Source organism: Elgaria multicarinata, chromosome 1, assembly GCF_023053635.1.
Source record: "Elgaria multicarinata webbii isolate HBS135686 ecotype San Diego chromosome 1, rElgMul1.1.pri, whole genome shotgun sequence".
Lineage (NCBI taxonomy): Eukaryota > Metazoa > Chordata > Lepidosauria > Squamata > Anguidae > Elgaria > Elgaria multicarinata.
Window position 1 is genome coordinate 39,974,173 of NC_086171.1, and position 27,196 is coordinate 40,001,368.

At 49.1% G+C, this 27,196-nt stretch overlaps 1 protein-coding gene across 3 annotated transcripts in view; it reads right to left on the reverse strand.

Moving 5' to 3' along the window:
• Positions 1–1,912: 1,912 nt before the first annotated feature.
• Positions 1,913–27,196, reverse strand: part of CSRNP1 (cysteine and serine rich nuclear protein 1) — a 36,263-nt gene continuing 10,979 nt past the window's right edge. The window contains exons 1-5 of one of the 3 annotated variants that reach the window (XM_063126122.1): positions 23,678–23,844; positions 17,391–17,595; positions 9,927–10,186; positions 8,395–8,691; positions 1,913–6,858 (exon numbers count right to left, since the gene is read on the reverse strand). In XM_063126122.1, the coding sequence (XP_062982192.1) occupies positions 5,845–6,858; positions 8,395–8,691; positions 9,927–10,186; positions 17,391–17,571 (1,752 nt within the window). In that variant the 5' untranslated portion in view covers positions 17,572–17,595; positions 23,678–23,844 and the 3' untranslated portion in view covers positions 1,913–5,844. Of the gene's footprint in view, positions 6,859–8,394; positions 8,692–9,926; positions 10,187–17,390; positions 17,596–22,189; positions 22,617–23,677; positions 23,845–27,196 lie in introns of those variants that run through there. The other 2 variants (XM_063126130.1, XM_063126113.1) reach the window with 2 other exon arrangements.

The window sequence follows — 27,196 nt, forward strand, 5'->3', positions numbered from 1 at the left end:
TGCTCCTCCCCAAGACCAACAAAGCAGAATGGTGCAAAGTGATCAGATACCTGTGAAACTGTTTAACATTTATGCAGTTTGTAGGAGTCAGCTTTCCTTGGCCCAGAATTTCCTTGGATTTTTTTCTCTTTGCTTTTAATGTACAGCTCACACACGTCCTCCTTACAATAGTCTCTGAACAGCCAACTTCTGTGTGCTCTAGTCTCCAGCCAATTGTCCGAAATTGACCTCAAAACTAGCCCACGGGCTCAGCCCACAATAAAGTAGGAGCCACCCAGCAGTAAAAGTTCCATGGTTACAGAGCTCAAATGCCCAGGCATAGCACCACATACAGATATGCAGCTACATTCTTTACAAAAACTGAAAGAGGAGACGCTGCATTCAAGCATGGACCAATTTAGGACTTGAAAATATTTCGTTTTTCCTTGTGGGTGGAAATGGTGAGTAGACATTGCAATCATGCTTCGATAATTTTAAAAATGTATTCGTAGAATTTGATTTTTAAAAAAATACTCACCGCTTTTTCCATTACACGGCTTTAAAGCTAAAGACGCCGATCAACGGCTATGTGTCATGATGGCGATATTGCTTCTGACTACCAGTGGCTGAAGAGCATGAGACGGAGCGGAGCAGTGCAGTTGCGCTCATGTGCTTCCTATGGTTGGCCATCATCAGCTCAAAATGCTGGAAAGGCCTTTAGGCTAGGGTGGCCACGTGCCCTGCTTTAATGGACAGTTCTCTCTTTGAAGGCACCCTCTGTCTGAAGGTCTGTGCAGTCCAGGTCTGGTTTAAATATTAAGAACCAACGTTGGCTCCAGGTATCAAGAGGACCCTTGGGCAAGATACCCTCAATGGGCTCCCTCCCTCAGGGAGTCCATTGTCACCAGCTGCTCTGGCTCCTCCTCTTTCTTCTCATTGCTCCCACTCGCTTGCTTGGCAGGCAGAGAGCCAATGAGCAAGCAGGGTGTGGCACCTCCTGCTCCTCCTTCCCACCACCACCGTTGTCTGGGCCAGAGTGAGAGGCAGATGAACCAGCCAGTTGCAGTGAAGAAGCCAAGTAGGGTGTGTGTGTGTCTTGCTGAAGTATGAGCCCTCAGCAGGTGACCAGCCATGCCTACCTGTGATGGTTAGGAACCATTAAGGAGATCAGCATAGGGATGCATTTGTTTTTTTGGACCGCATCGCTTGCATTCCCCAAAGCCCCCGACATGGGTGGCCACACCATTTTCTAAGGGGCGGGGTGGGCTTTGATAAGGGTGTGTGCCACAGCCCTCAGAAAACACGCCACCACATCCTGAGGGTTCTCTCCGGCCTTGTGAAGAAACTTGAACCTCCCCACATCCCCCACCACCACCAACAACCAAAGAAAATACCCAACCCACTTTCCGAGAAAGTTTGCAAAGGCGGAGTCCGTTGCAAAGAGATAGCCCTCCCTCTGGGCTTTAAAGCAGGAGAGATGACCAGGGCGAGGAAGGACGGTAGCTCAGCGGTGGTGGGCCGCCAGAAGGCCCAAGGTCTTGGTTCCTGTTTTTGCAACCTCTTCAAATGGGGGAAGAGGAGAAAAGCCGTTCTTCACAGCCAGGGAAAATTAAATGCTAAACCGGGAATATCCACTAAAGTTCAGCCTGCTTTTTAATTACCCATGGATGCATTGATGTCATCTCTTTTGCCCAGTGTCCCAGGAACGAAGCTCCCTTCGCCCAGGTTCTGCCCGCGCACAGCTGTCAAAGACACATATCAGCCCCGGGTGGCAAGATGCAAACCAAGGAGGGATGTTTCAAACACGTGACCCTTCTCCATGGCAACCACCACGGAGCCTCGGAAGGCCTTTACACTGGCACGAACTAGAGTTTCATTAACCCCCAGCCCCCAAACTCCACCCCAGTGTTGTCAAGGAGCACAAACACTGCTGTGTTTTCCAAAGCAAAAGTTGTTTTTATTGAAAGTGTAATGAAAATTTCTTCATATTGCTTCGATGAAATGAGAGACAGCAGCGTGAAGGCAGAGAATGCGAAGTTTGTGGGGGGTTTTGTTTTTGTCTTTTTTTACTACAAATAAAAGGGAGGGGGGAAATAGAGATAAAAATAAAAGCATTTTAACTTGTACCTTTAAGCAACATAAAAGCACAATATATACACAGAAGAAGCAAACAAAGCTGTTGAAACCAAAGTGTTTCAATCAATACATTAGATAATTACAGATTGTGTCAATAAATACCCAGTTTTATTTTTGTTTGTTTTTTTAAAGTAAAACTGCTTGAACAGGCAACATTTTATACAAGATACAGAAAGGGGAAATATATATATATATATCTATTTACAATTCAGTGCACCCTGGTGTGTGTGTGGGGGGCAATTTGGCACCAACACAAATAAAGTGAATAAATTAGAGGGGGGGTAATGAAGGCAGGAGAGGTTTTTACCTCTGAATCTCCAAACATTCATTTTAAAACATATATATGCAGAGAGAAAAAGGAATGTTCTAAAATTGTTGCTTTAGTGCCAGAAAAAATAACCTAGTACCAAACACATCTTAAAGCAATAATTATTTAATATAGGCTGAATAAAAGAATCACCAATTAAATACAAAAACAAGGGGGATATAGATATATATTTTAAAGTTAAATACTTTTTTAAAAAAATTGCCCACAGTGGAATTACCCTTTTGCACTGATGCCACATTGTTCTGGAGATATTTTCTCTTAACTACTCATCATTATTATTTTTAAAAAGCCCTCTTTGCATAGACCAGATGGCACAAAGTTTCCCCAAAGGGTTCCAGTGTAGAAGGAATTCTGGGTGCTTTGTGGAGGGTCAAAGTGCAGGGTTTATAATCTCAGAGTGGCAAGGACATCAATTTTTTCCCTTACCAAAATAACAGGATTTCGCTCTCCTGTGGTGCAGGGCAAACAATCCCTAAACCATCACGCCATCCGAAACGAGTCCCAAAAAAGGTAACTCTTCTCACCTAAGGGAATTTTGTAAGAGATGGCAGTCATACCCAGTTATCATTATTATTGCCATGAAAAAGAAAACCAGATAATTATTTTTGTTTCAGCTCTTAAAAGCAGCTGCTTTGATTTTTGAGAGTGGCATTTTAAGGGGAAGGGGAGGGTGCATTTTGGTGTGTTGGGGACATGGTTTTATTCAGCCCAAATGGCACCGTGCAGGCATAAATGTGTTGGTCCTCTACGGGCCTCACTGAAATGCAACAAGAGCTGAACACAACAGGGGTGTGTGTGTGAGCACAGATTCTGCTCAGGGTCACCTCCTTTAAAGCACACAAGGTTTCCAACAATTGCAACTAAGATCTACCCACTGACTTTTCTGATTTGGCTTATTGCTCAGTTCAAGGATCACAGAGGAACGTCTGAACACACAAACACACCCGATCAATACACATTGGTACTGCTGGCATAGGCACTTGTGTCTTAATATACAGATTTCGATGTCCCATTATATGCAAATAGCCAAAGAGTGTCATGTTTGCAATCCAGCTTAAGTACACACCTATCCGCCTGCAAGGTCCCTGATCCTGGGAGGAGCAATTCACAGTCCACAGGTTGCACCTAAACACAGGACCATACTGGATGATGCTGGCATCTGGTGGCTAGACATGTCGAATTCAAAGACTGCCATCTTGGGAGGTTTACAGGGGGGTGGGGGAGACAACATGCCACAAACTGGAGAGGGCTAGTAAAAAAAAAAAAATGGCAGCCAACACATCCCAGCCAAGAGGGGAGGAAAAGTATCCCCTTTTCTGTAACTGAAACTGCCCGTCCTGGCTTGCTCTCCACCATTTTAAATGTACCATTTCCCTATTACATCAGCTGAGCCCAACCTGGTGCCCTGCAGCTGAACTGCAATCCCCATCATTCCCAGCCAGTAGGGTTGATAGGAATGATGGGAGTTCTGGACCAAGACAGCTTTAGTGCCCTAGCTTGGGGAAACACAAAATTACATGTTCTTCAGTGAGTCAAGCCTTCCAAATTCTTCATATTCAGATATAGGTTTGGGGTTAGGGTTCAATAGCAACATAAAGCAACCAAGATTGCCATGGCTTTATTTGTACACCTTTTATAAATATCCTGGTTTGGCAAATCTCTGGTTTTGATTCCTCTCTAATAAAACCCTTCTCCATTTCCAAGTACCGAGGAGAGCTTCGTCCTGGCTTCTTCTGTATATTTGGACACTATAAATAGATCAGATTCGTTCGGTAAAGGTCTCATGGCCAAATCCTTAAGTAAATTAAAATAAATTAGAAAATAATTTACAACACAATGTAACCTTTGCTCTTTTTTTTTAAATAGTTCATACCCCATTTCTTTTCTCTTCATAGTTTAGGGTGTTATTACTTGCTCATAGCAAAAAGATGGACTCAACACACATAGCTACAAGTCTTATGCAAGAATGGAACTGTAGAAATCATGATGTATTTATATTCTTAAATAGAAGTAACACACCACCCGTCCCCTTACGCTGCAACCCAGGACAACTCTCCACATGTAGGGTTGCTAAGATGGGTAAGGTGTGTGCCATTTCTGCTCTATCCCAGGATTCAGAGCGCCCTGCACTCAGAACTTCCAAGGCTCAAATGCTCTTCAAAGCCATAGCTGTGATACACAACACCAAGCCCTTTTACTGCACCGCACCTGAATTTTGGAAGCAGCACAAAGAAAAAATGACCTTGAAACCGGGCCAAACACTCTTATCGTGGCCCGTATCTGCACTGCAAAACTAAACTGGGTTGGATCCGATTTAAGACACACCCTGCGAGGACCCGCCACAATCATCGGGGGAGGGGGGAGAGGTTGAAGAGACTCACCCCCAAGACTTCTCAACCCCCTCCTAAGTCTACACAATTCTCCAAGGTTCCCTTGAGGAAGCCAAGAGAACAGAAGAGGATTTTACGTCTGTAGTGTAGATCCACGGCTCATGGAAGAGACAGAAAAAGCATTTGACTGCCTCGGAAGCAAATGTCTTCTTTGTTGTTTATCCCAAAGAAAAAGGTTACCCAACACAAATACAGCCTTTAAGCCCTGGGCTACTGCCTTCAGTTCCCCGATAAACCCACAGCGCTATTCAGGTACCGGGGGGGGGGAGGGGGGGGAGGAACAAATAAATAAATACAGATATATTATGCAAAAAAATATGATTGTACACATAATACATCTCAGGTATGACTAATTTAAATAAGATTTCGTGCTCAGATCAAGCATTGGTGGCTCTTTTAAAATTGCAATTTTGCAATAAATAGGGGGATGGAGGGAAATGATGTCTACTTAATAGTGTATGGGCCTCTCTTTTTTTCTGTAAACGTTTTCCCATTTAAACAAGGGCTCGCTTTTCGAGCAAATCAATTTCACAATAAATATAATTATATATATATATGTGTGTAATTCCCGAAGTCGTTTGAGAAAACTGTCGGTTAACTTTTGAAAGTGTTCGCAGAAGGTGCTCTGTGGAGGACCAAAGTGTTAAAACGCAAGGAATACTTCTCACGAGGTCGCCCTCCCCCAGCCCTGTACAAAACGCAGGAAAATTGTGTTTAGTTTGCAAAAGTCGTCTTCTCTTTTTCCCCTCTCCCTCCCCACCCCGACCCCCATGCCATGAAAAGGCCAAAAATTTTACACAAGCAGTAAGAAAACTGATTGTAGCTGCGGTTCCCCCCCCTCCAACCAAAGTGTCCAAAAAGGAGCAAAACATTAAAATTTGCCCCCTTAGAAAGATCTTTGTAGCACTTCCTCCTCTTATGCGGAGAGGGTTCATTTATCAATGATGTGGGTATATTGTTTTACGTGTCTGAAGGTCTCTTCCCCACCTCGCTTCTTAAAAAGAACAGAAGTTAAACCTTCACTGTCTCCATGAGCGACGACTTAATGGCATCTTCTAGAAGTTGATTGTCTGTAAAAGGCGCAGGGGTTTCTGGGACAGATTCGGACAAGCCAATCAGGGACTCTAGAAAGCAGGCGCTCTGATCCCCAGACTGGGACAAGCTGGGGAAGTTTGGCAACTGGAGCTGCAGCGCTGAAAAGTTGTCCAGGTTCTCGTACTCTTTCAAGGAGTTGTAGAGAGGTCCCAGGTTGTAGTCCGAGAATGACTGGAAGAAATCCAGAGAGTCCGAAGAGAGGCTCAGATCCATATAGCTCTTGGATCCCTGATCGGCCGCGGAGGATGGTGCGCAGGAAAGGATCCCCCCACACTGAGCTCCCGTGGAGGCCTCCTCAAGGAAGCAACCCGCTCCCTGATTGGCGTTTTCGTCTAAACATTCCGTGACATACGGCAAGTGGCTCAAAGCGTTGCCGGCAGCGTTGGTGGCACACTGGTCCTCCACGTCCACGCTGAAGAAGCCAGTCGGGTGGAAAGAGCTCAAGTTGTCCTGGCAGCTGCTGGTGCCGCCGCCGCCGTCCTCCGCGTCGGAATCGTTGAAGTGGAGGATCCGAGCCAAGCCGTCGTCGTCCACGTCCGACTGGGACTTCTCGGACGGGGCGGCCTCGTACGACTCCTCCAGGTCCTCACTCTGGCTGGACGACACCGAGGAGTCCGTCATGTCGCTGCTGCAGCTGTTCTCGCCGATCGTCTCCAAGTCCGTGTTGAACTGGAAGGCGGGCGCCAGGGGCACAGTCCTCTCCTCGAACGCCGCCTTGCCCACCAGACACCCGAACGGGTGGAGCCGCTCCCGGAAGGGGGGCTCGGGTGCTGGGCTCCTCGCGTCGCTTTGCTGGTTCTTTTCCAATTCAAGCTTCATGATGGTGTGGATGAAGTGGGTCTGGACCCGGGCCTGGTTGAACTCGATTCTCCCTTCCGTATTCCCGCAGCCGTCTTTGGTGCAGCCGCAAGGGAAAGACGTGTGATCCATCTGTCGGCAGAGACACTCAGCGTTAGTCTGGCAAAGTTTAACGCCTGTGTAATATTTTTGGAAGCACCCGGGGATTCTCGGCAAAATTGTTTTTGCTTCAAGCACCAGCAGCTAATCTCCCGGAGGGCACTTTTAAAGTGATCCCTCCTCACTCGAGGAGGCAAAACATGGCCCCCGTCTCCTCTGACAAAGCGTTTGAGCAGCTAAACGGGCAGGAGGAACGTTCTGTACTTGCCCATCTGTGTCTCAGGGTTCATTGACATGTGCAACTCCCCACTTCCAAGACAGCAAGCCATGGGCATGCACATATGAATCTAGGTCATGGGAAAGCGTAACCACATTTTAAAAAATCCAGACAGACATAAGCATCTGGAGCAGGAAATGCACCATTCATGACCCAGAACCTACATGGAGCCCTTCCTGCACTGGTCAATCAGGTGGCCTCGGGGAGCCCATAAGCAAGACGCAAAGGCAACAGCCCTCCCCAGGAACATTGATTCACTTGCAAAGGGCCTCCGAATAGGGACGCTCCACGACAAGTTGCCATTGACAGACCAATCCTCCGTACATTTTTCTTAGCCATTTTGACGTAACTGCCTTAGTTCAAGGGTAGGTAACCTGGTGTCCTCAAAAAGTTTTCGACCAGAAATCCCATCAGCCCCAGCCTGTGGGAGTTGTAATCCAAAACATCTGTTGGGCACTGGTTTAGCTGATACACATGAGACATCTCCCACACTAGAGCGAAGTTTTCGGTGTCTAGAACAGAGGCAGGCAACCTGCGGCCCTTCAGATGTTTTAGTCTACATTTCCCATGACCCCCACCCTGTTGGCTATGCTGGCTGGGGCTGATGGGAGTTGTAGGCCAAAACATCTAGAGGGCCATTAGAAGATAAAGGAATATCATCCATTTTTCAAATCATTCTGGCCTTAAACCTCTATAAGTTTGCCTACTGTTTTTGCAGCTGGGACAAAACATTTAGTTTAGTGGCTCCGACCAGCGATAGCCGTTAGCTCCGCTGCCTAACGAAGTTCTGCACGGGGTGGAGGGGGAGACAATGACGTTACCAGGGAGATGCAGCGGCCAAGGAATAGGAGACAGCAGCCAGAAGGTCTCCAGGTTCAAGTCTTAGCTCAGCCGTAGTCCCACCACGTCAGGCCTTAAGCTGGACGCTTGGGGTCTGCTTTAGCATCACCCAGTGGGACTCGGAAATAATAAGCAGCTGCAAATCCCAGAGATGACAGAGTGGCAACCAACATCTGACAACCAACATTTGGACAGCAGGCCAGTTTCCCATTTGCCCTCTGGTAACAGTAGCTACGGACCGGGGCTACCAGCCTGGTAGCAGAAGTAGCAATCATTATTGTTATTATTTTAAAAAAGCCATTTGCCCGTCTTAACGGCCTCTTCCTACTCAGGCCCAGTTGAAAAATACCCGCCCGAACCAACGGAAGACCCTTTCCACCCAGACGGTCCTGCTTTCCCGTTTGGGGCCCGGCAGCCCTGCTCGAGGAACCACCCCCGGGAAGGCCACGCACCTGGCATTTAATGCCCGCCAAGCTGCAGCTACAGGTTTCCGGATCGCAGAACTCCTGGCAGTCGCAGCCGCAGTCCTCTCGGGAGAGGCGGATGCCGTGCAGCTCCCGCTTCTCCTCTTTGTCGATCTTCTTGACGCCCAGGGCCTTGAGGAGCGCCCGCCTCTTCTTGGCTGGGAAGGGCTGGAGGAAGAAGCCGTCCTCGGGCTCCGCGCCGTTGGCGTCCGCCTCGTCGTCCGAGATGTCCTCCGTGGTGAGCCGGTTGGCCTCCTCGGACTCTTTCGTACCGTTCAGGGTCAGCTGTTTGGGAAAAGGCACAGAGAGGAAAGCGCGCGTTAAGCGGGAGATGAAAGCACCATGGGGACGCTTGACCCAACGAGGCGGCCGCCATTTTGAAATCCAACACCCTCTCCTAGTAAGCCACCCGTGTGTGTGTGTGTGAATGCAAAGAACAGCCTCCCCCAACCTGGGGCCCTCCAGATGTTCCAAACAACAACTCCCAGCATTCCTGATGGTTGGCCATGTAGCTGGAGCTAACGGCACTTGAAGTCCAAAACATCTGGAGGGCCCCAGGTTGGGGAAAGCTGGCAAACAGCGCTGGATTTAGAGTGGGGAGACCCGGGTTCCAATCCCCACTCAGCCACGAGGCTTACTGGGCATTGGCATGGGAAGCCAAGGCTGAAAGAAGAGGCCCGTAGCCCAACAGCTGCCTGGTTCTTTCAGCTCAATCTGAGAATGTTGGGTTTTTCACCCTCCCCTCTCTGAGCTTTCCTCTAACCTCCCCTCCCCACTTTCAAATCCTGCCCTCCTTGACGCTCAGCCTCTTTAGTTTCTTTATAGAATCACAGAAGAGTTGAACCCGGGCATTTCCGCCATCAAACCCAACCCCTTCCCTCACATCTTCTCCTTGCATCAATGGCCCCATCGAGGACCACAACCCCCTCAACAGCAGCCGGCCAGCCGGAAGGAACAGGAACTCGGTTGGCCACTACCCCCAAAGCCAGTGGTGCATTAGGATACAGGCAACTTGGTTGGGGGGAGAGTGCAACCCTAGGAGAGAGAGCTACTCGATCCGCCATCCCCAACCTGGTGCCCCTCTAGACGTGTCGGATTACAACTCCAATAACCCTAAGCTACGCTGGCTCGAAGCTTATGGGAGTTTTAGGCCAAAACATCTGGAGGAATGTTTGGGGGAGGCTGCATTAGATGCTTTTTCTGCCTGTTTCAATTGCACAACGTAAAGATTAGATAGGGCAGGAACTCCGGTCCCGTCCTGATGAGGCTCTTTGGCTTTGAAGGGCCTATTTTACACGCCTGCCTTGCACGCTGGCCAGATGCTAGTAAGCATCAAAGGCAGAAAGAGAAGACGCCTTCCAGGAGGTCAGGCCACTAGTTTCCCTAGCCGTGTATATGCTGACTAGCAGCCGCTCGGCAGAGGCCTTTCGCCTCCCCGGCTGCTACACCGATTCTGGATGCCGGCACTCGAACTCAGGACCTTCCTGCGCGCCCCAAGCAGCTAGCTCCGCGCCACTTACTTTCCACTTCAAGGCCTCCAATTTCTCCTCTTTCAAGCGCTCCTTGTGCTTCTCCCGGCGAACCGCTTCCTGTTCCTTGGAAAACTCAGCCAAGGTGAACTCCCGGGAGAAGCCGTGCTTGCTGACCATGCCAAGGGTGCAGCCGCCGCGGCTGGGCACGCTGGTGAAGCCCTGGCAGCGCGGGAAGTAGAAGACGGTGACCCGGTCGAACTCCACATTGTTCCGCTTCAACCGCTTGCTCTTCTTCAGGATGGACGTGGCTGGAGAGCGCAAAAGGAAGGGTGGTCAGCACAACCCGAAATGTACTGCAGATCAGCCATGCCAGGGGAGGAGGCAGCAGGCCAATGTAATAATAATACTAATAATAATAATAATAATGATGGTGATGATAATAATATATTATTTATTTCTTACCCGCCTCTCTGGATCGAGGCGGGGAACAGTAAATACAATACAATATATAAAACTGGTTAAAAGAGCATATAAAACTGATACAACATTAAAATAACAATCACAACATCTTAAAATTCTTAGGTTTAAAATTCATCGGGGTTTTTGGAAAAAACCCAGAGAGCTTCGGCTATTGGGCGGTTTAGAAATGCAATAAATAAATAAAAAAAAAAATTAGGCCTGCCGGAAGAGATTAGTACACTTTTGTTGCTCCGTCCTCATGGCACCTCTGCCACCATGAGGGTTAGAAACTTTTTTTTCCAAAAATGACATTAATGGAAAGTTAGAATTTTCAGGACTTTATAAGCTGAGAAAGTTAGCCTCCGGGGAATTCCTGTTCCCACAGGGAGAAAACCGGACACTCGGGTATGTTCAATCATCACTGCAAAAATATATGTTGGTGCAATTGTCCAGATCTATCTTCCTGAACCTAAGTGCCCTCCAGATGTGGTGAGATTGCAATTCCCAGCCAACAGAATGGATTTTTGCAAGCCGTGCTGAGTGCCCCCACCCCAAGAAAATGAGCATGCCTGAATCTTGCCCCAAGGAAAACCCCGGTTCTGCCATCAATGCAATATATGCAAAACTTTCTCGGTTTGCTGGATTTGCGATTCAGGTTTTTGAAAGCATTCGTAAACATCCTGGCAAAGGAATGAAAGCAGGGCAGGAGCCCAAAATTGTACTTGGCATTTGTATCCCAGCCTCCCTCCCTCCCTCCAAAGCAGCATCCAGTTTTTCGCCTATCTTATCCTCACAAGCACCCTGCGAGGTACATTAGGCTAAGATACAAAGACTGGCAAAAGGTCACCGAGTGAGCTTCACAGCTGACCAGGGATTTGGATCTGCCTGAGCCTAAGTCAACACTCTAACCACTACACCACACTGTCTCTCTCTCATCTAATAGCTTTTATAGTACACTTTAAGAGTCGTCAATGCAATTCATACACGCACTCCCAATACTCCGTACAACAACCTCTAAGGTAGTTCAACATTATTATCATCATCACCCCGAAACAGAGGACAGAGAGAGAGAGAGAGAGCAGGCAGGCTTGCCTAAAAGGCCACCCAGCCGAGTTCCTGGATCAGGCAAAGGTTTAAACAGGAAGATGCCTCAAGCTCCGGTTCTTGGCCGCTCGGCTCCGTCATCCCAACAGACAGTTCCCCTGTAACCCACCTGCCGCCTGAAGCAGGGCCGTCCTCAGAGGACTGCGCCGGGTGCTTTGCTGCGTGTTTGGGTCAGAGCAGAGCCGTGCGCATGCGCACATACGAAGGTGCGCTGGCCAGCAATGCCACAAGGTAGTAGCTGCTGGGCTTGTGATTTTCTCGAGGAAACGTGTCCTCCCGACAGCAACCGTGGGGAGCGTGTAGGGAGGACGTGAAATATCCCTCGCATGTTATTTTAACTGCCTAAGGGCTCCATTTGCGTGCAGACTTGGGGGGGGCGGAGCAAACGTCTCCGCGTATGGCTAGATACAGATGTGTTTGTTTGTGCGTTTAAAGGAAACGCAGACACCCAAACATTTCTGTTCTCGAAGCTTGCAGGAGAGACGGAGAACACGATCATCAAAACAGCTGCTTTGAGGACATTTCCTTCGCCGTCCGCTGGGAGGAACTGTAAATCTAGAGCCCCGTTCCCAGGGGGCTCATTTGAGAGCAGCTGCAGGGTAGCTAATCTTTACGCAGGTGATCCCAGCGTAAACACGGCCAAGCTCACGGGCCGGAGCTCTCTAAGCAGCGCCGGCTGGCCAAACCCGCCCTAAGCGTCTCAGAAAAGGTTTAACGTTGAACCTTGCGGCTGCACTCAGGTGCTTCCTCCCGCTGATCACGCAAATATTAAGAAGCCAAGAGGGATTTTTAGAAGTCCTGCCAGGAAGGAGGGAAGGTTGGGGGTGGGGGGAGGAGGCAACAGAAATGCAACGTGCCAAACACACAGGGCGGGCCAGAAATTGTTTTACTGAGAACACGAAGGGGCGCAGATGAGAGAACCGGCAGTGCTCCGTCACAGCGCAGAAACTGAACGCTGCGAAGAGCCGAGCCGAGTTCAAATCTCACCTCTGATGTGAACAGTGGGGGCTGGTGGCTCCGGTGTCAGTGGGGCGGTGAATCCGCTCCGGGTTTCAGTCAGAACTCTCCACCATGGAGAGCTCCTTTAGAGTGCTGACTGAAACCCGGAGCGGATTCACCGCCCCACTGATATCGGAGCCACCAGCCTCCACTGCCAGTGAAATCACGAAACAGCACTAAACAAGCGTTTCAAAACCAATGTATCAAAAGCTCAGTGGGATGGCTTGCCACCAGGAAGTCAGATATGGAATCTCCCCCTTGGCCAACCGTCAACATGCCCTTCGGTTCTCCCTCTCACGTAGCCCCCAAACTGAATGTCTTGGGATCACAGACTAGAAGTGTACACATTTCCTTCTCTAGCTTCTTTCACAAACCTGCGATCCTTTCTATTCAAAGAGGAGAATTCGAAGACAGACCCCGTAAAAACCAATCTTTGCTGTTCAGTCACATCATTTATATTCCGGCCCTTCCCAGGGCGGCTTACCAAAAAAAGTAAAAAACTAAACCATTAAAAATAAGAACAGTGAAACACCATAATAAACGAATAAATAAGAACCATATAAATGCCATTGGCAAAATGAAACAACACCGCACCAAGCAGCATAAAAGCAAAGTGCAACAAATTTTAAAAGCCTGTAAAATTAAAAACAATAGTTGACTGGCACCTAAGTGCCTTCAAAGTAGGCGCCAGGCAAGACTCCCTGGAGAGGGGGAGGGTCGCAGAGATCGGGGAGCCACCACCAAGTAGGGTCTCCCCCCTGTAAGCACCCGTTGCACCTCAGGTAGCTAGGGAACCTGCAGATGAGCCTCTGTTGAAGATCTTCACTTCCACATGGGCACCGTGGCCTCCAGGATTTGAACCAAGGTCTCCACCGCTAAGGTCTCCACCCGGGCCGGACTGACTTAAGATCGTTGTAGAAGGATGGAAACAATGCAGCAGAAGCTCCCAGCAGAGCCGAGAACTTGTTTGATCCTTTCAAAGAAGAATCAATACTCCAGATTGAGGTGAGACCCCAAAAAATGGAACCAAGCGAACTTCCGTGGTCTGTCAAAATTAAAAATGCCCATCGATGCCCCAAAATGCCCACCATTTCTCCTGCACTTGCTGGCAACAGGGGCAGCCAGGGACACCTGCCCTCCACTTCCCCTGGCATCTCAACTTTCACCAAATATGCAAAGGGTAAGCCAATTTCGTAGCCATCGGGGCTAGAAACTTCCGTGGGTTTTAGGATATTCAATTCTGCCTCCACTATCAAAAGTTCACCTTGGAACTGTGTGATTACAAGAATGGCAGAACGCCCACAAAAAGCTCACAAGCCCTATTTATTATTTATTTATTGCATTTCTATCCCGACTTTTTTCCTCCAAGGAACCCAAGGCGGCGTACATAATCCTCCTCCTCCTCTCCATTTTATCCTCACAACAACAACTCTGTGAGGTAGGTTGGGCTAAAGGTCTGTGACTGGCCCAAAGTGGGTTTCCATGGCCCAGTGGGGACTCGAACCCAGATCTCCCAACTCCCAGTCCGACACTTTAGCCACTACACCACACTTAGCCCAGTGCTAAGCAAAGACGCTCCAAGTGGGCGCTACTGCCAGCCGTCCTGTGCAACGCCCCATTTCAGTCATGTTGGGGATCAGCGTTCCACATTCAGGGCTGTGAATTCCAAAACAACTGTCACAAAAGGAAACCCAGCATGCCCACCGGCTACGGCCCAGCCCCTGCTGTGGTTATGCAAATCGGCTGCGCGTAGCCAAAATATGCAGATCGGCTGCAGACCCAACAGTATGCTATGAGAGCCAGCATCGCCCACTGTTGCAAACCATTTGTTTCCCCTGGACCACGGGCAACGGCGGTGCGGGCTTAGCTTACAGCAGTTTAGCCTAAGCTGGCAATTTACTGAATTCAATTAAAGGGAGAGACGCAGGGGTCAAAGCAATCTCAGTGCATCCACGATACACGTTTGTGCTGGTTTAGCCGGATCGATCTGGAATCCATTTACTTAAAATTGGCACAAGTCTTCCTTATATTAAATAAATGAGGCCCCGGCCTCTCTGGGGAGAGAATGAAGTTCAGCAGCTGCTAAGGAATCTGCAAGTGGAGGATTAAAAATGCCGTCTCTATAGTGACCGGATCTCAACCTCCCTCCTTCCGCAAAGGGTGTTTGCCGAGGCGAGATGGCAAAGCGTAGCCGCTGAAGGTACCGTAACCTTGATCCTGTGCAAAAGGAGAGGGGGGGGGGAGCCAGCTCTCAGCAATAGTCTGGATAAGAAAGCTGAGCTTCCGTGCAACGCCAGCACGATTCGAGCTGCAGCTACGTTTCCAAGTAAATCCCCCGTGACTCCCCCTGCCCCCAAAATATGGATTTCGTTTTTTGTTTTGTTTTTGCAGATTCTGTTTCAAAGCCAAGAGGCTTTCGTTCATTTCTGATTTAAATGGGACACTTTGACGCGTCCTGCAAAAAGTTTACAGAGAAAGTCGCCGGAGCACGTGCACAAGAGGTTGTAAATTGGCTCCAGGGGGACGTGGAGGCTAAGCCTGGCCTTGGGGATCCAACCAATCCCTGCTTTTGTTTTACACTCCCCCCCCCCCACACACTCAGCAAAAGCAGGCGTCCCTCTAGGAATCAGTAATGACTCAAGTGCTTGCACGAAAGGTTCCTTTCCTTTCCTGCTGATGAATTATTTTTGCAGCTGTATTGCGTCTGTCCATATAGCCTGTATATTATTATATGGAGGATGGCAACAAGGGGCCTTTTCAGTGGTGGCCCCCCAATTATGATCTCCCCGATGAGGCTCGCCTGGCGCCAACATTGTTATCTTTTGGGCACCAGGTCAAGACCTTTCTCTTCTCCCAGGCATTTAACAGCATTTAACAACATATGCTAAGTTTGTTTGTTTTTTAATGGACCCCAGAACTGTCGTCGTTTAAAATGGATACGGTTTTACACTGTTGTTTTCATATTTTTGATGGTTTTAAATTTGTATACTTTTTAATGTTCACTGTTTTTAAGTTTTGTAAACCGCCCAGAGAGCTTCGGCTATGGGGCGGTACAGAAATTTAATAAATAAATATTAATTATTATTACTATTACTATTACTACGACTTTTGAAGCCAGCCCTCTTCCCTCAAACTATTCACAGCCCTTTTTTTTTTTTTCAAAAGAGCCGGGGAATACAGAAAGTTCACTGTTGTTGCACAAAAGCCGAAACGCAAAAAGAAAGAGATGCTTTGTCTGTGACCAAGACTTCCAAAGCACTTTTGAGACTGCAGCAGGCTTGGAACGTCTGCTAAGTAGACTTTAGAAGCTAAATATTCCCAGCAGCCCCAAACAAGATTTATTGATTAAAACTATTGCCCTTCATGGGCGGGTAGCAGATGGCATTTCTGCAGGGTGTTGGTGCAGCAGCACAAGCCAGACTGGAGTGAAAAACGCAGGACTGGTCCACTCCTTCGGAAGAGGATGCTCTAAGCTCAGCTGCGCACAGTTAGAAAATGTTAATTTAGCACACTGGGTATTTTGCTGAGTAAACCGAAACACCCATAACTGGATTCCATTTGCATTTAATCAGCTAGTTAGAAAAAAGAAAGGAAGATTAACTCTCTGTGCCTAAAGATAATTTGTCGGTATTTAATTGCTCATTTTGGAAACCCTTTTTAAAAAATGAACCACTTAACTTGAATTAAACATGCTATGTAGTCTAGCCAAGAATGAAAAGTATTCTGCAGAATGCAGGTCTCTTGTCCAACTCAAACTCAACTGTCCTCACCTGATTGCAAAGCGCCCTGGAGGGCGGTAGACAAATAGCTTGAAGAAGTAACGGAATATAAATAAATATTTTTGAATCTGTTTCCAGCCTCCTTTTCAATCCTGGCTTGAGACTGTCACGCCACCAAATTCAACCCAGCCAGGAGTATTTCTGCCATTTTACACATGTACAAAAAGCCTCCTGGGGTCAAGTTACAACCTCAACTTCATCTTGAATGTTTCAACAACTGCTACCCAATGGTAGGCTGGTGGAGGCTCTTGGCTCCGACGACGGTGGGACAGAGAATCCGCTCCGGGTTTCAGTCAGAGCTCTAAGGGAGTTATCCAAGCACCTTGGATAACTCCCTTAGAGCTCTGACTGAAACCCGGAGCGGATTCTCTGTCCCACCGATGTTGGATCCAACAGCCTCCAATGTGTTACGTGAGTGGGCTTGAAAGACATGGACCTTGGGAGAGAAACGCCGGATCTGGTGCCAATGAAAGGCTAGAGCGGGAAGCTCCACATTGAAGAGCCAGGATTAGAGTGAGGTTTTAGCCATACTTGGAGCCCGCCCAATGAAATTTCCGTTAGTAAGGAGTAACCCAATGCCTACTGATTTCAAAGGGTTTACTCCAAGTATGATTAAATTGTGATCCAACCCACAGTGTAGTGTGATGGTTAGAGCACTGGGCTAGGACTGGAGAGACCCGGGTTCAAATTTTCAGCCAGCCATGGACCTCCTCCTCCTCATTATTATTATTATTATTATTATTATTATTATTATTATTATTCACATTTATATACCACCCCATAGCTGAAGCTCTCTGGGCGGTTTACATGAGTGGACCTCGGCTCACCGCTACCTTTCAACTTCACCTACCTCACAGCGTTTGTAGCAAGGATTAAAAAAAAGAACCATGCATTGTGTCTGGAGCAACTTGGGAGGAAAAACAGGCTACACACAATGTTCCGAGTATTGTTATTGCTACTGCCATTGTTTTCTTGCTGGTTTTATTTTGGCTTTTCTTGATTTCTAATTGCTATTTTATTGTGTTTTTAATGCTTTCACTATTTGAACTGCTTTTATGTATTTTATTGTCGTAAGCCGCCTTGTGAGGGTTTCCGCCCGGAAAGGAGGTCAAGAAATGTTTTCAATAAATAAAAATAAAATAAATTCAGCAAAGAAATAAGTAATACTTACGGGTGAAATCGGAGGTAAAGGCGGAGCTGGGCTTGAGGCCTCCGCCTCGCGAGTTTTCCTCATCGGATTCCCAGCCTGAAGAAGCTGAAGAAGAGGAAGAGAAGGGCGAGCAGGAGGAAGAGGAGGAATACGGAGGGTCATCTTCCAATTCGTCGTATTTCCTTTTTAATACCCCCGTCATGGTTAGTGAGGAGTTTTCATATAACTGTGGAAGAGAGGGGGGGAAACAAAAAAAATATTGATGAGTCAACCATCTGAGCCATCCCAGACATGGCTTTACAGTAAAATCTAGCCAGGGAAAGAGAAGACTCCTCCTCCTGGTTGCCAACACTCAGGTGGTGGCTCCCAAAATGGTGTCTGAGCCAACCCCAGCGTTCCCCTTGGAAGCTTTCCAGGAGAACTCGGGATCGGTCATGGGAAACAAACTCTCCTGGATGACAGCTTAGTCCAGAGCATCCTTCAGATGTATTGGACTGCAATTTCTATCATCCCCATCCAGCATGTGCTGGCCAGGGGATGATGCAGCGTGCAATCCATCACATCTGGAGGATGCCAGGTTTTTTGCCTGCTCCTCATAAACTGGCAGAACCAAAGAGGTTCCTTACAGTTCAGGTGTTCCTAACAGTTCAGGAGCTTGTAGCTCCATTTGTTACCAAAAAAAGTAAATTAAATTTGTAATAATTGTTTGAATACACTACTTTTAATATACCAAATGTAATAATTTTATGCCAAACCAACTTGGACATAATTACATTTTATGTTCCTAAAGTAACAAAGTGACTTTCAATCTGTAAAAAGAGCTAATATTGCATTATTTCGATTTTTCAAAAAAAAAAAAAAAATCCGGAAAAAAATTGGTTTTTTTTCCCATGGCTTCAAAATTTCCGGAAATTTTACATCTCTAAGGTGAGGCGCATAAGGCCTGACCAGCGCATGTGCAGCCTTTCCCCTTATTAACACCCCCCCACACACACACACAACTCCTCTGCAATTTCCCTTGGCAGCCAAGTCGATGCAGAAAGGGCTGCTTGTCTGAAGAAACAGTTGAAAGCCACCGATTTATAGAGAGATACGACAAAGCACTCCTCAAGCGAATTTCTCTGCGGAAATATTTAGAATTCCCCAGTAAAGAAACTTGCTGGCTCTATCTCCACTTCGACAAGGATTCTTGGCAGGCTGTTATTAAAAATTCTCTCTCTCTCTCTCTCTCAAAGACAGACACACCCCTTTGAGATACTTCCAGAATTGACAGCAAACAGTCACGGTTGCCATAATGCCCCCAAGAAGCGAAAGAGAAGTGGTTCCAACCCAAACCTGCCCGACGTCATTAACACTTTCTGAAGGCCTGGAGCCTGCAAAAGCGCTGCGCGGTTAGCACCTCACTGTGCCTCCAATGACGGCGATTGGTGCGCCCATTTCACAGATGTAACTGAAGCTGAGAGACGGTGATGAACAGCTAACTAGTCCACACTGTGAGGTGTCCAGAAGAAGGCTGAAGGGGCGCCGCTGGAAGGCATGCATGCGAACATGTCAAGCCGCTTCCTCCCGAAGCTAGACAGGCAAATGACACGCCATTTGCCCATCTAGCCTTCTATTGTGTATTCCAACTCCAGCAGCTGCCTTCTCATCCCTCACTACCTGATACTTTTAGCTGAAGACTGAACCTGGGGCCTTCTAAGCATCAGGCAGATCAGTTCTCCCACTGAGCTGTGGAGCAACGCAGCCCCACTCACCACATTTCCACGCTACCTGGTGTGAGAAGAAGCAAGAATGAGTGAATGAATGAGAAACACCAGCCGTTCTCCTGTGGCCCTTCACAACAGACAACACTGAAACGGGACATTCCAGTTAGAGACGAGGACTGCACTACTGCTTCAAGAAGGACGCAGACAAGCTGGAGGGGGTTCAGAGGAGGGCAATGGGGATGACCTGGGGTCTGGAAACAAGGCCCTCTGAGGAGAGACTGAAAGAACTGGGCATGTTTAGCCTGGAGAACAGAAGACTGAGGGGAGACATGACAGCACTCTTCAAGGACTTGAAAGGTCGTCACACAGAGGAGGGCCGGGATCTCTTCTCCATCATCCCAGTGTGGAGGACATGGAATGATGGGCTCAAGTGACAGGAAGCCAGATTCCGGCTGGACATCGGGAAAAACTTCCTGACTGTTAGAGCAGTTCGACAATGGAAACAATCACCTAGGGAGGTTGTGGGCTCTCCTACCTTAGAGGCAGCTGCACAACCATCTGTCAGGGATGCTTTTAAGGTGGATTCCTGCATTGAGCAGGGGGTTGGACTTGAAGGCCTTATAAGCCCCTTCCAACTCTACAATTCTATGGTTCTATGATTTATAATGGTTTTGAAATGCACTGGTAAGTGTTGGGGTCCAGGACACATTCCATAGGCCATTTTCAAACCGCTTTCAAAGTCTTTTATAACCTGCTTGGTGTAGATCTGGCTGAGGTCTAGGTGCCAGAACACCCTTCTCTAAGGCCTTTCGTCTGTGGCCTAAACACGTTCTTCCTTTGGGTCTGGGCCCAAAGACCGCCTTCCCCAACCCAGTGCCCTCTAGATGGCATTGATTTCAATTCCCATCAGCCCCAGCCGATACAACCAATGTTTAGGAATGCGAGCAGTTGTAGTCCAAAACACCTGGGGAGCCCACCGGATTGGGCAAGGCTTTGCTACGAGCTTGCATGAGTAGGTACGCTGCTCTGAGGGAAGGAGACACCCATGGATGGTCAGTGGTGCCCAGGGATTATGGATGTTGTAGTCCCAAAAATCTGGAGGCCACCGGGGTTGGCGAAGGGTGCTATATTGCCAGTGGGGCGGGGACTCAGCTCTGGGTTTCAGTCAGCATCCTAAGGCAGCTGCCCAAGGCGCTTTGCACCTTTAGCGTTCCGACTGAAACCCAGAAGGGATTCGCCGCCCCACTGACATCGGAGCCACCCGCCTCCACTGCAAAATCACCATTCAGGGTGGAGGCAAGCGGGTATGGACTGATGCCTGATGCAAAGCCCCTTCGGGGGCTCAAGGAGCTGGCTGCCCAGGAATGTGGGTGACGGCGCTGATCTCCTCTTGCTAATGGATTGAACCTTCATCTGTCCTAATGTTATACTTGCAAAAGCTGGAGGAGGAGGAGGAGGAGGAGGGGGGAGAACCCAGAACAGAACACGGATCAGAGTACAACACGTTCCCCCGCCACGCAGCCTCACGTTTGGCTGGCTGTCACTCGGCTGTGCCTTGAATTCAATCCCTCTCTAGGCGGCTGCAGCATTCGCTCCGGCTAATTGACAAAGCCACCGGGCAGGGAAGAGCGTCAGGCGGCAGTCCCTTGGGGGAGGGAAAAGCCAGCCTCTCGCTGGCGAAAGACCAGGAGTGGGTGAGCCAGGCCCTCCTCCGCTCAGCCAAGCTATCCGGAATGAGAGACCGATCGCTCACCCATCCACGCAGCAGGGTGAACAAAACCCGCCAGCCAGCCAGTTCATGTTTGCACTGCCACGTTTTGTTCCGTTTTCCCCCCTCCCAACTTTCCAAACAAACAAAAAACCCACAGCCCCTCTGGGGAGATTTTGCCCACAAGCTTCTTTGGAATCCATTCCACGAATATGAAGAACCGCCGCGTTCCCGGGAAAATGCGCCGGTTCGAGGGCGACATGACCCAGTCAAGGAACCAACTGGGGTTAGGGGGCGTTGCCAACACGCACAAAAGTATTTTCCGTGCGCATTTGCAAAGGGGCAGAGAAGCTTCTTCCTCCAGTCCATCCTGGTGTGTTGGCTGCAACCCCCTTAACGCCCAGCCAGAAATCCCGTTTCGGCAAATGACAGGGTGCAACCGCTCCGCAGGAGATGTGGGGGTGGGAGAGAACGGACCCCGCCCTGAGCAGGTGGGGCTCAGCTGCTTGGCCCGTCCGCTTTCGATGGCGAGCTCCACCCACATAGCGACACCTTGCAATTCCAGCCCTGTAGCACAGGGGGCAGCATGGTGGTTGGGACCAACACGGCGCTCGTTCAAGTGTCCCGATGAGCCGGGCAATGCTCAGCCTCACAACTCCCGCCAGGGCCGTTTCCCTTACACACGAAACACCAAAAGCTTGTGGCTCCCTTCGAGCAGCTGCTGGGATGGCACAGAGGAAGCTGCCACAGAGATCATCACATCATGGGTCCATCTAGCCCAGTAGCCTTGATTCTGGCAGCGGCTTTTCAGGATTTCTAGTCGGGACTTTCCTGCACTGAACGCATGGGCTTAATCACACTGAGCGATGGCCCCTTCCCGTCATCCAATAAGCCACAGCTAAAAGAAGAGCTCCTTTGCCTTAGCCTTGGAGGTGAGATCAAGATCCAAGATCAAAGCTCTTGATCTTTGCCATCTGGGGAGCAGGGAAGAATTCAGTAGAGATTCTCCTCCAACTCCTCCCCTTCAAAAACATCAAAGTATTCAGAGCTTCTTACTGAACTTACCGCTGGTTTATTTGCGCCTGGATGAGCACAAAACCAGACACTACAACTAGGCTATTATTCATACAGTGACTCAAGCCAGAGCTGCACACACCCATTTACACACACACACACACACACAGAGAGAGACAGAGACAGAGACAGAGAGAGAGAGATGGCCAGTTGCAACTCATGAGAACGCAGAGATCCCAACGGGCTCAGCTTGGGGAACGTCGCTTCCCAGAGAATCAGACGCGATGCAGGAGAGAACCAGGCTCCCCTTTTGCCCCCCAGGCTGGAAAAAGGCCGTGGAGGATGGGTGTGCCACCACCACACCACTGGGTTTCGAGATACTGGATGCTCACAGTTGCAAGGCGGGTTGTACAAGCTGGTCGTGTGTGCAGTTTTGTGTTTTTTAAGTAGGCGGCAGGATTCCAAGCTGGTCACGCTGAACTTCCCAAATGAGGCACTGCTTCCAAGGTAGAGATTCCTGACATTAAACCAGATCCCTTCTGGGCCACCTGTAACGATATTTGCCATGTCCAAAGAAAGAGTGTCCAATGGATGACCATTTCTTCTCCAGACGGAGAGTCCAGATCAAGTGTAGCAAAACCAGGTGGCAGAATGGAGTGTTGAATTTCATACTGCACACACGCACACCGCAAAAAAAAAAAAAGAAAAAAAGAAGGGGGGGGAGGAAAGAGATGGTCTATATTTTGCAATGTCCCTGCAAAGAAAAAACTAGCATAGCAGGGAGGATGATTCTACCGCAGCTTTCTTCTCGCTACCCTGTTTTTCTACTTGCAAGAAGGTGGTGTGTGTGTGTGTGTTTTAAATGACAGGGAAGGATTCACAAGTGACAATTCCACCCCTCTGCAGTCTGAAGTGGAACAGTCCACCCTACTAACCTCATTCTGCTGGACGTGCAACACTATCATTACACTTCAGCATTCAAAACCGCCCTCTCAAGTTTTTGAAACTTCTGCGCAGGACGATTTTTAAGCTGAGCAGAAACATCACCCAAAAGACAAACTTGGTTGCACAGGCGCTCACTCTTCAGGAAACCCGTGCAAAAGCCCTCCTGGACTGGCACACAGCGGCCCGTGGGACGATGGCACTGAAAAGGGTTAAAGAGCGTATAGATACCTGCCTTTCCAAAGGCTGCCTTCGGCTGCAAGAAAAGTTAAACATTCACTAGCAGCTGGCTCAGAGATCTGCAATTGTGGGAGTCTCTCTCTCTCTCTCTCTCCCTCTGCCTTCCTACCAAGCTTAACACTAGATTCTGTGCGCACAGCAATCACCTGTTGCACAGGCGAAAGCCCAGAGATCTGCACCCCTGGTCATGCAAGGGTAGCCTCCTGCCGTGATCTGCAGGTTGAGGCATCAATCCTGCTCCTCTACTAAAGACGGCGCTGAACAGAAATCCACGCTTATGAGGACATCCCCGGAGCACAGCAGCAGCTCAGGTGGAGGCTTCACGCCTTCCCCCAAAAGTCACACCATCATTTTGGATGGTCCTGGATTTCCACTTTGTTTCCTTAACACCCCCCCCCCAGGGAGGGGCACACCCACCCCAGTTTGGCAAAGGGGTAGACAACCTGGTGCCCTCCAGATGTTTTGGGCTGAAGCTTCCCTAAACCCCAGTCAGCATGGCCAATTGTCAAGGATAACGGGAGTTGTAGTCCCAAACCAGGTCGCCTGCCCCTTAACAGACTCTCGAACTGCAAGACTCCTGCAGGAAAGAGGGGAAATGCGGGAGATCGGGAATGCGTCAGGGAAAGTGCAGATGTCAAGCCAGGCATGCCTCCTTCTCCGCAACGCCAGCGTAAGCACGTTTACTCTTAAGTACGTACCAGGGTGTCCGATGGGGCTTACTCCCTAGTACGTACGCGCAGGATTACAGCCTAAAGCAACCGTGTTCCAGCCGACCCCTTTCATCTGTACTGGATGCCACTTGATTACGTCCAAGAGAGGGAGCGAAGGCCACAGGTGGGTTGGCTTCCGCTGGCTTTATGGACTTAATCCAGAACAGCCCTGACACCGCCCATCAGTTCCGGCACATGTTTTCACCCTTGGAAGAAGTCCATCCAGCGACACTCAAGCTGCGGGAGGAATACATACGCACACACACACGTATGTGGCTCGGGGGGGAAATCCGACGAGGACACCTCGTGCGCAAGACGTGTCAAAGCAAGCAACCATGGTGCAAGAGCGCGCCTCCCCCTTCCCGTTTGCTCCAGTGGGGCAGCCGTGCCCTTGGGCCCCTTTCAGGCCCTCCAAATTAACGGGCATTTGGCCCCCTTCCCCCCTTTGGCAAGGCAACGCTCCCTGCTCGGCTGCAAAACCCATTCGCCCCTGGCAAGCAAGACGCAGGACTCGAGTCACAACCCAGAGGAACCGCGCAAGGCTGACCACGTCCCACTAGACGTCACAACCCACAAAACCTAGTGCCGGATGCTCAGGCTTTCCGTCTGCCCGCTCTCAGAGGGCCATGGTCACACTGCCCGAGAGATCACCCAGCACAGGCAACCAAGGAGTTCACATTCGGCCAAACCAGGAGGAACTCCGGCAACAGAAAGCAAGGCCAGCACCGAACCTCGGCCTGTCCTGGACAGTTGCGTTTTACCAAGCAGGTCCGGGGCGACATGTTTTCAGGAGCTGCACAGCGCAAGCCATCACGCCCCAGCAACCCTGGCAGCAATGCTGAAGGGACACCTGAGATTTCTTACTCCCTCCCCGCCATTACTCAAAAGGGGCCCCTCCAACATTCATGCAGGAGGTAGAAGAGGAGTGGAGACAACAGGAAACATTCATTCCCTGAACTTCCTTTTAAGTTAACCTATCTCAGAATCCAGGCCTGTATCTGGAGATGGATACGCCTGCATCCAAAGAGCAGAGGAGGCCGGTGGCTCCGATGTCAGTGGGGTGATAAATCCGCTCCAGAGCAGGTTCACCACCCGCTAACCTCCCGGAGCAGGTTCACCACCCACTAACACAGGAGCCACCGGCCTCCACTGACAAAGAGAGCACCAAAAGTATAAAAGTGTGCATGCAACACAACACAGCTGCACATACATGAATCGTCCAGGTATAAAAGTGTGCATGCAACACAACACAGCTGCACATACGTGAACCGCCCAGGTACACAGATTGGGAAGCCACCATTGGCCGGAGCCCTTTCTCCAGAGTCTAACTGCTGACAAAGTTATTTTTGCTTTTGCGTCATGTGTGACCCACCTCTCTCTTTTAATGCAAATTCTCCACCAGCGGCCCAAATGAATGGTGTTTCAGGACTGGTGCAAAAACAGCTTAATTCACAGAGGAGCCAGTGATCAAGCCAGCCTGCTGTCAATGCCCTTTCATCCGCATCCGACACTGCACATGGAGGGAAGAAAGCCACTCTGCACATGGTCAGGCACACTCTTTCCCTGTCTTTCTAGATGTTCTGGGGCAGAATACAACTTCTAAGGACAGCCAGGCATGGCATATTGCTTTAAGGATGGGGAGAGGAAAGCGTTTAAGTGATTTCTGTCCAAAACAGACGGAACAGGGAAAAGTGGCTCTTTAGAGGGGAAAGAGCACGTTCCATTATTTTATGACACTGTCGATACAATATGCACAGATCAAGCCAGGCTTGATTCTTAATTAATGGGGAAAAGCTTTTAGTGTAATTTTTCTCCCCCTGCTCACCCCAAAGGCATCAATCCCCTGATCTATTTTCAGCCCCCTTGCTTTATTAGCTTAAACTGGAATGGTGCCCAGGTAAAGTTTCCAGGAGGCAGCTTCACACTTGATGCGAAAGCAATGCAAGTGCAAATCTGCAGCTCAACCAAACCCCTTACTTGAGGGTAATGCGCAAAGCGCATGGGGGAGGAGACTACAACTGTGACTACAACTCCCATCATTCCCAACCACTGGTCACGCTGGCTGGGTCTGACTGGAGTTGGAAGTCCAAAACATCTGGAGGGCCCCTGGTTGAGGAAGGCTGAGGTTGCTTCTAAGGAAAAACTAGTAGTAAGTTTCTCTGCCTCTGCTTCCATCTGTAACGTACAAATCTTAAGACCGGGCTACTTCGCAGGGTTGTTGGAAGAGCCACTGAGCCAATGTGTGAATTTCGACATTTTGGCAAAGTGCTGCACAGACCCTAAGCATTGCTATAACTACACATCCATATATCAGGTGCAGAATTTTGACGATTGCGTCTGCAGAGGCCCAAGTCTTTCGTTGCTTCAGATTTGAACCTGTAAAACCAGAATGGAATTCTGGCCCAGAGCCACCTAAAGTCCCACCTGTCGACGTTGATGGCTCCAAAACATCTGACTAGTGCATTTAATTGCAGTCACTCATCCACTGCGGAGTTTTATAGAGGCCAGAAATGCAAACGTAAGAATAAAATTGCAGAAACAGAACAACAACTGCCCGGTGCTGAGTTGGGGCAGAGGGTAGACAGTGGTGGTGTAGTGGTTAGAGAGTTGGACTCGGGAGATCCGAGTTCTAGTCCCCACTTGGCCATGGAAACCCACTGGGTGACTTTTGGGCCAGGCCAGCCTACCTCACAGGATTGTTGTGAGGATAAAATGGAGAGGAGGAATTACGAACAACTCCCATCATTTCCAGCTGTGCCAACTGGAGATGTTGAAAACTGCAGTCCAACACATCAGCAGAGAAATAGCTAAAGAAAGGGAACCAGAGAGAAGTCATCGGGAGCAGGGAGATGAAATGGAGGACAAAAAAAAATTTTTTTAATCATACATCTCCACAAACATGCAGGCCCCCTAACATTTCTGCCTGTGTCCCCTTTTGATGGAGATCATCTTGTGTTCCAGGCAACTGAAAGCTTGCAGTGGCTTCAGGCCAAAAGAGAGGTCAACCTTGCAGGACCTCACACCCTCCCCAAATTTCAGAGCTTTCTGAGGGGATTATAAATAATTTTTTAGAACACGGGTCTCGCATGGGCCCGAAGTCGTGGTTCCCAAGGGAGGTTGCCCACTGTCCCTCTGCATGACCCCCTGGTGGCCTTCCACACTGCCTCCACTAGGGACAGGTCCGTCTTATGCCTCATCCCTTCTCTGTCAGGTGAGATCAAAGGGTCCAGAGATGCCCAGAACTTCAGTTCATGCAGGGCAATGAACCCTATGAGGACAGGCAAGGCCTCTTACTCATCCATACTCTAGTAGTGAAGCCATCTGGGGTCAAACCCTTCCCTCCATTTTAAATTCAGAACAACAAGGACAAAAGAGTGCCTCAGTTAAGTTTGGAGAAGGCTGGTCTTAAGTAGAAAAGGGCGCGGCAAAGTGGAATAGATGATGAACATTATATTATATGTAAGGCATCTGAAATAAAAACGTAAATCTCCCTCCCTAGAACAGCCT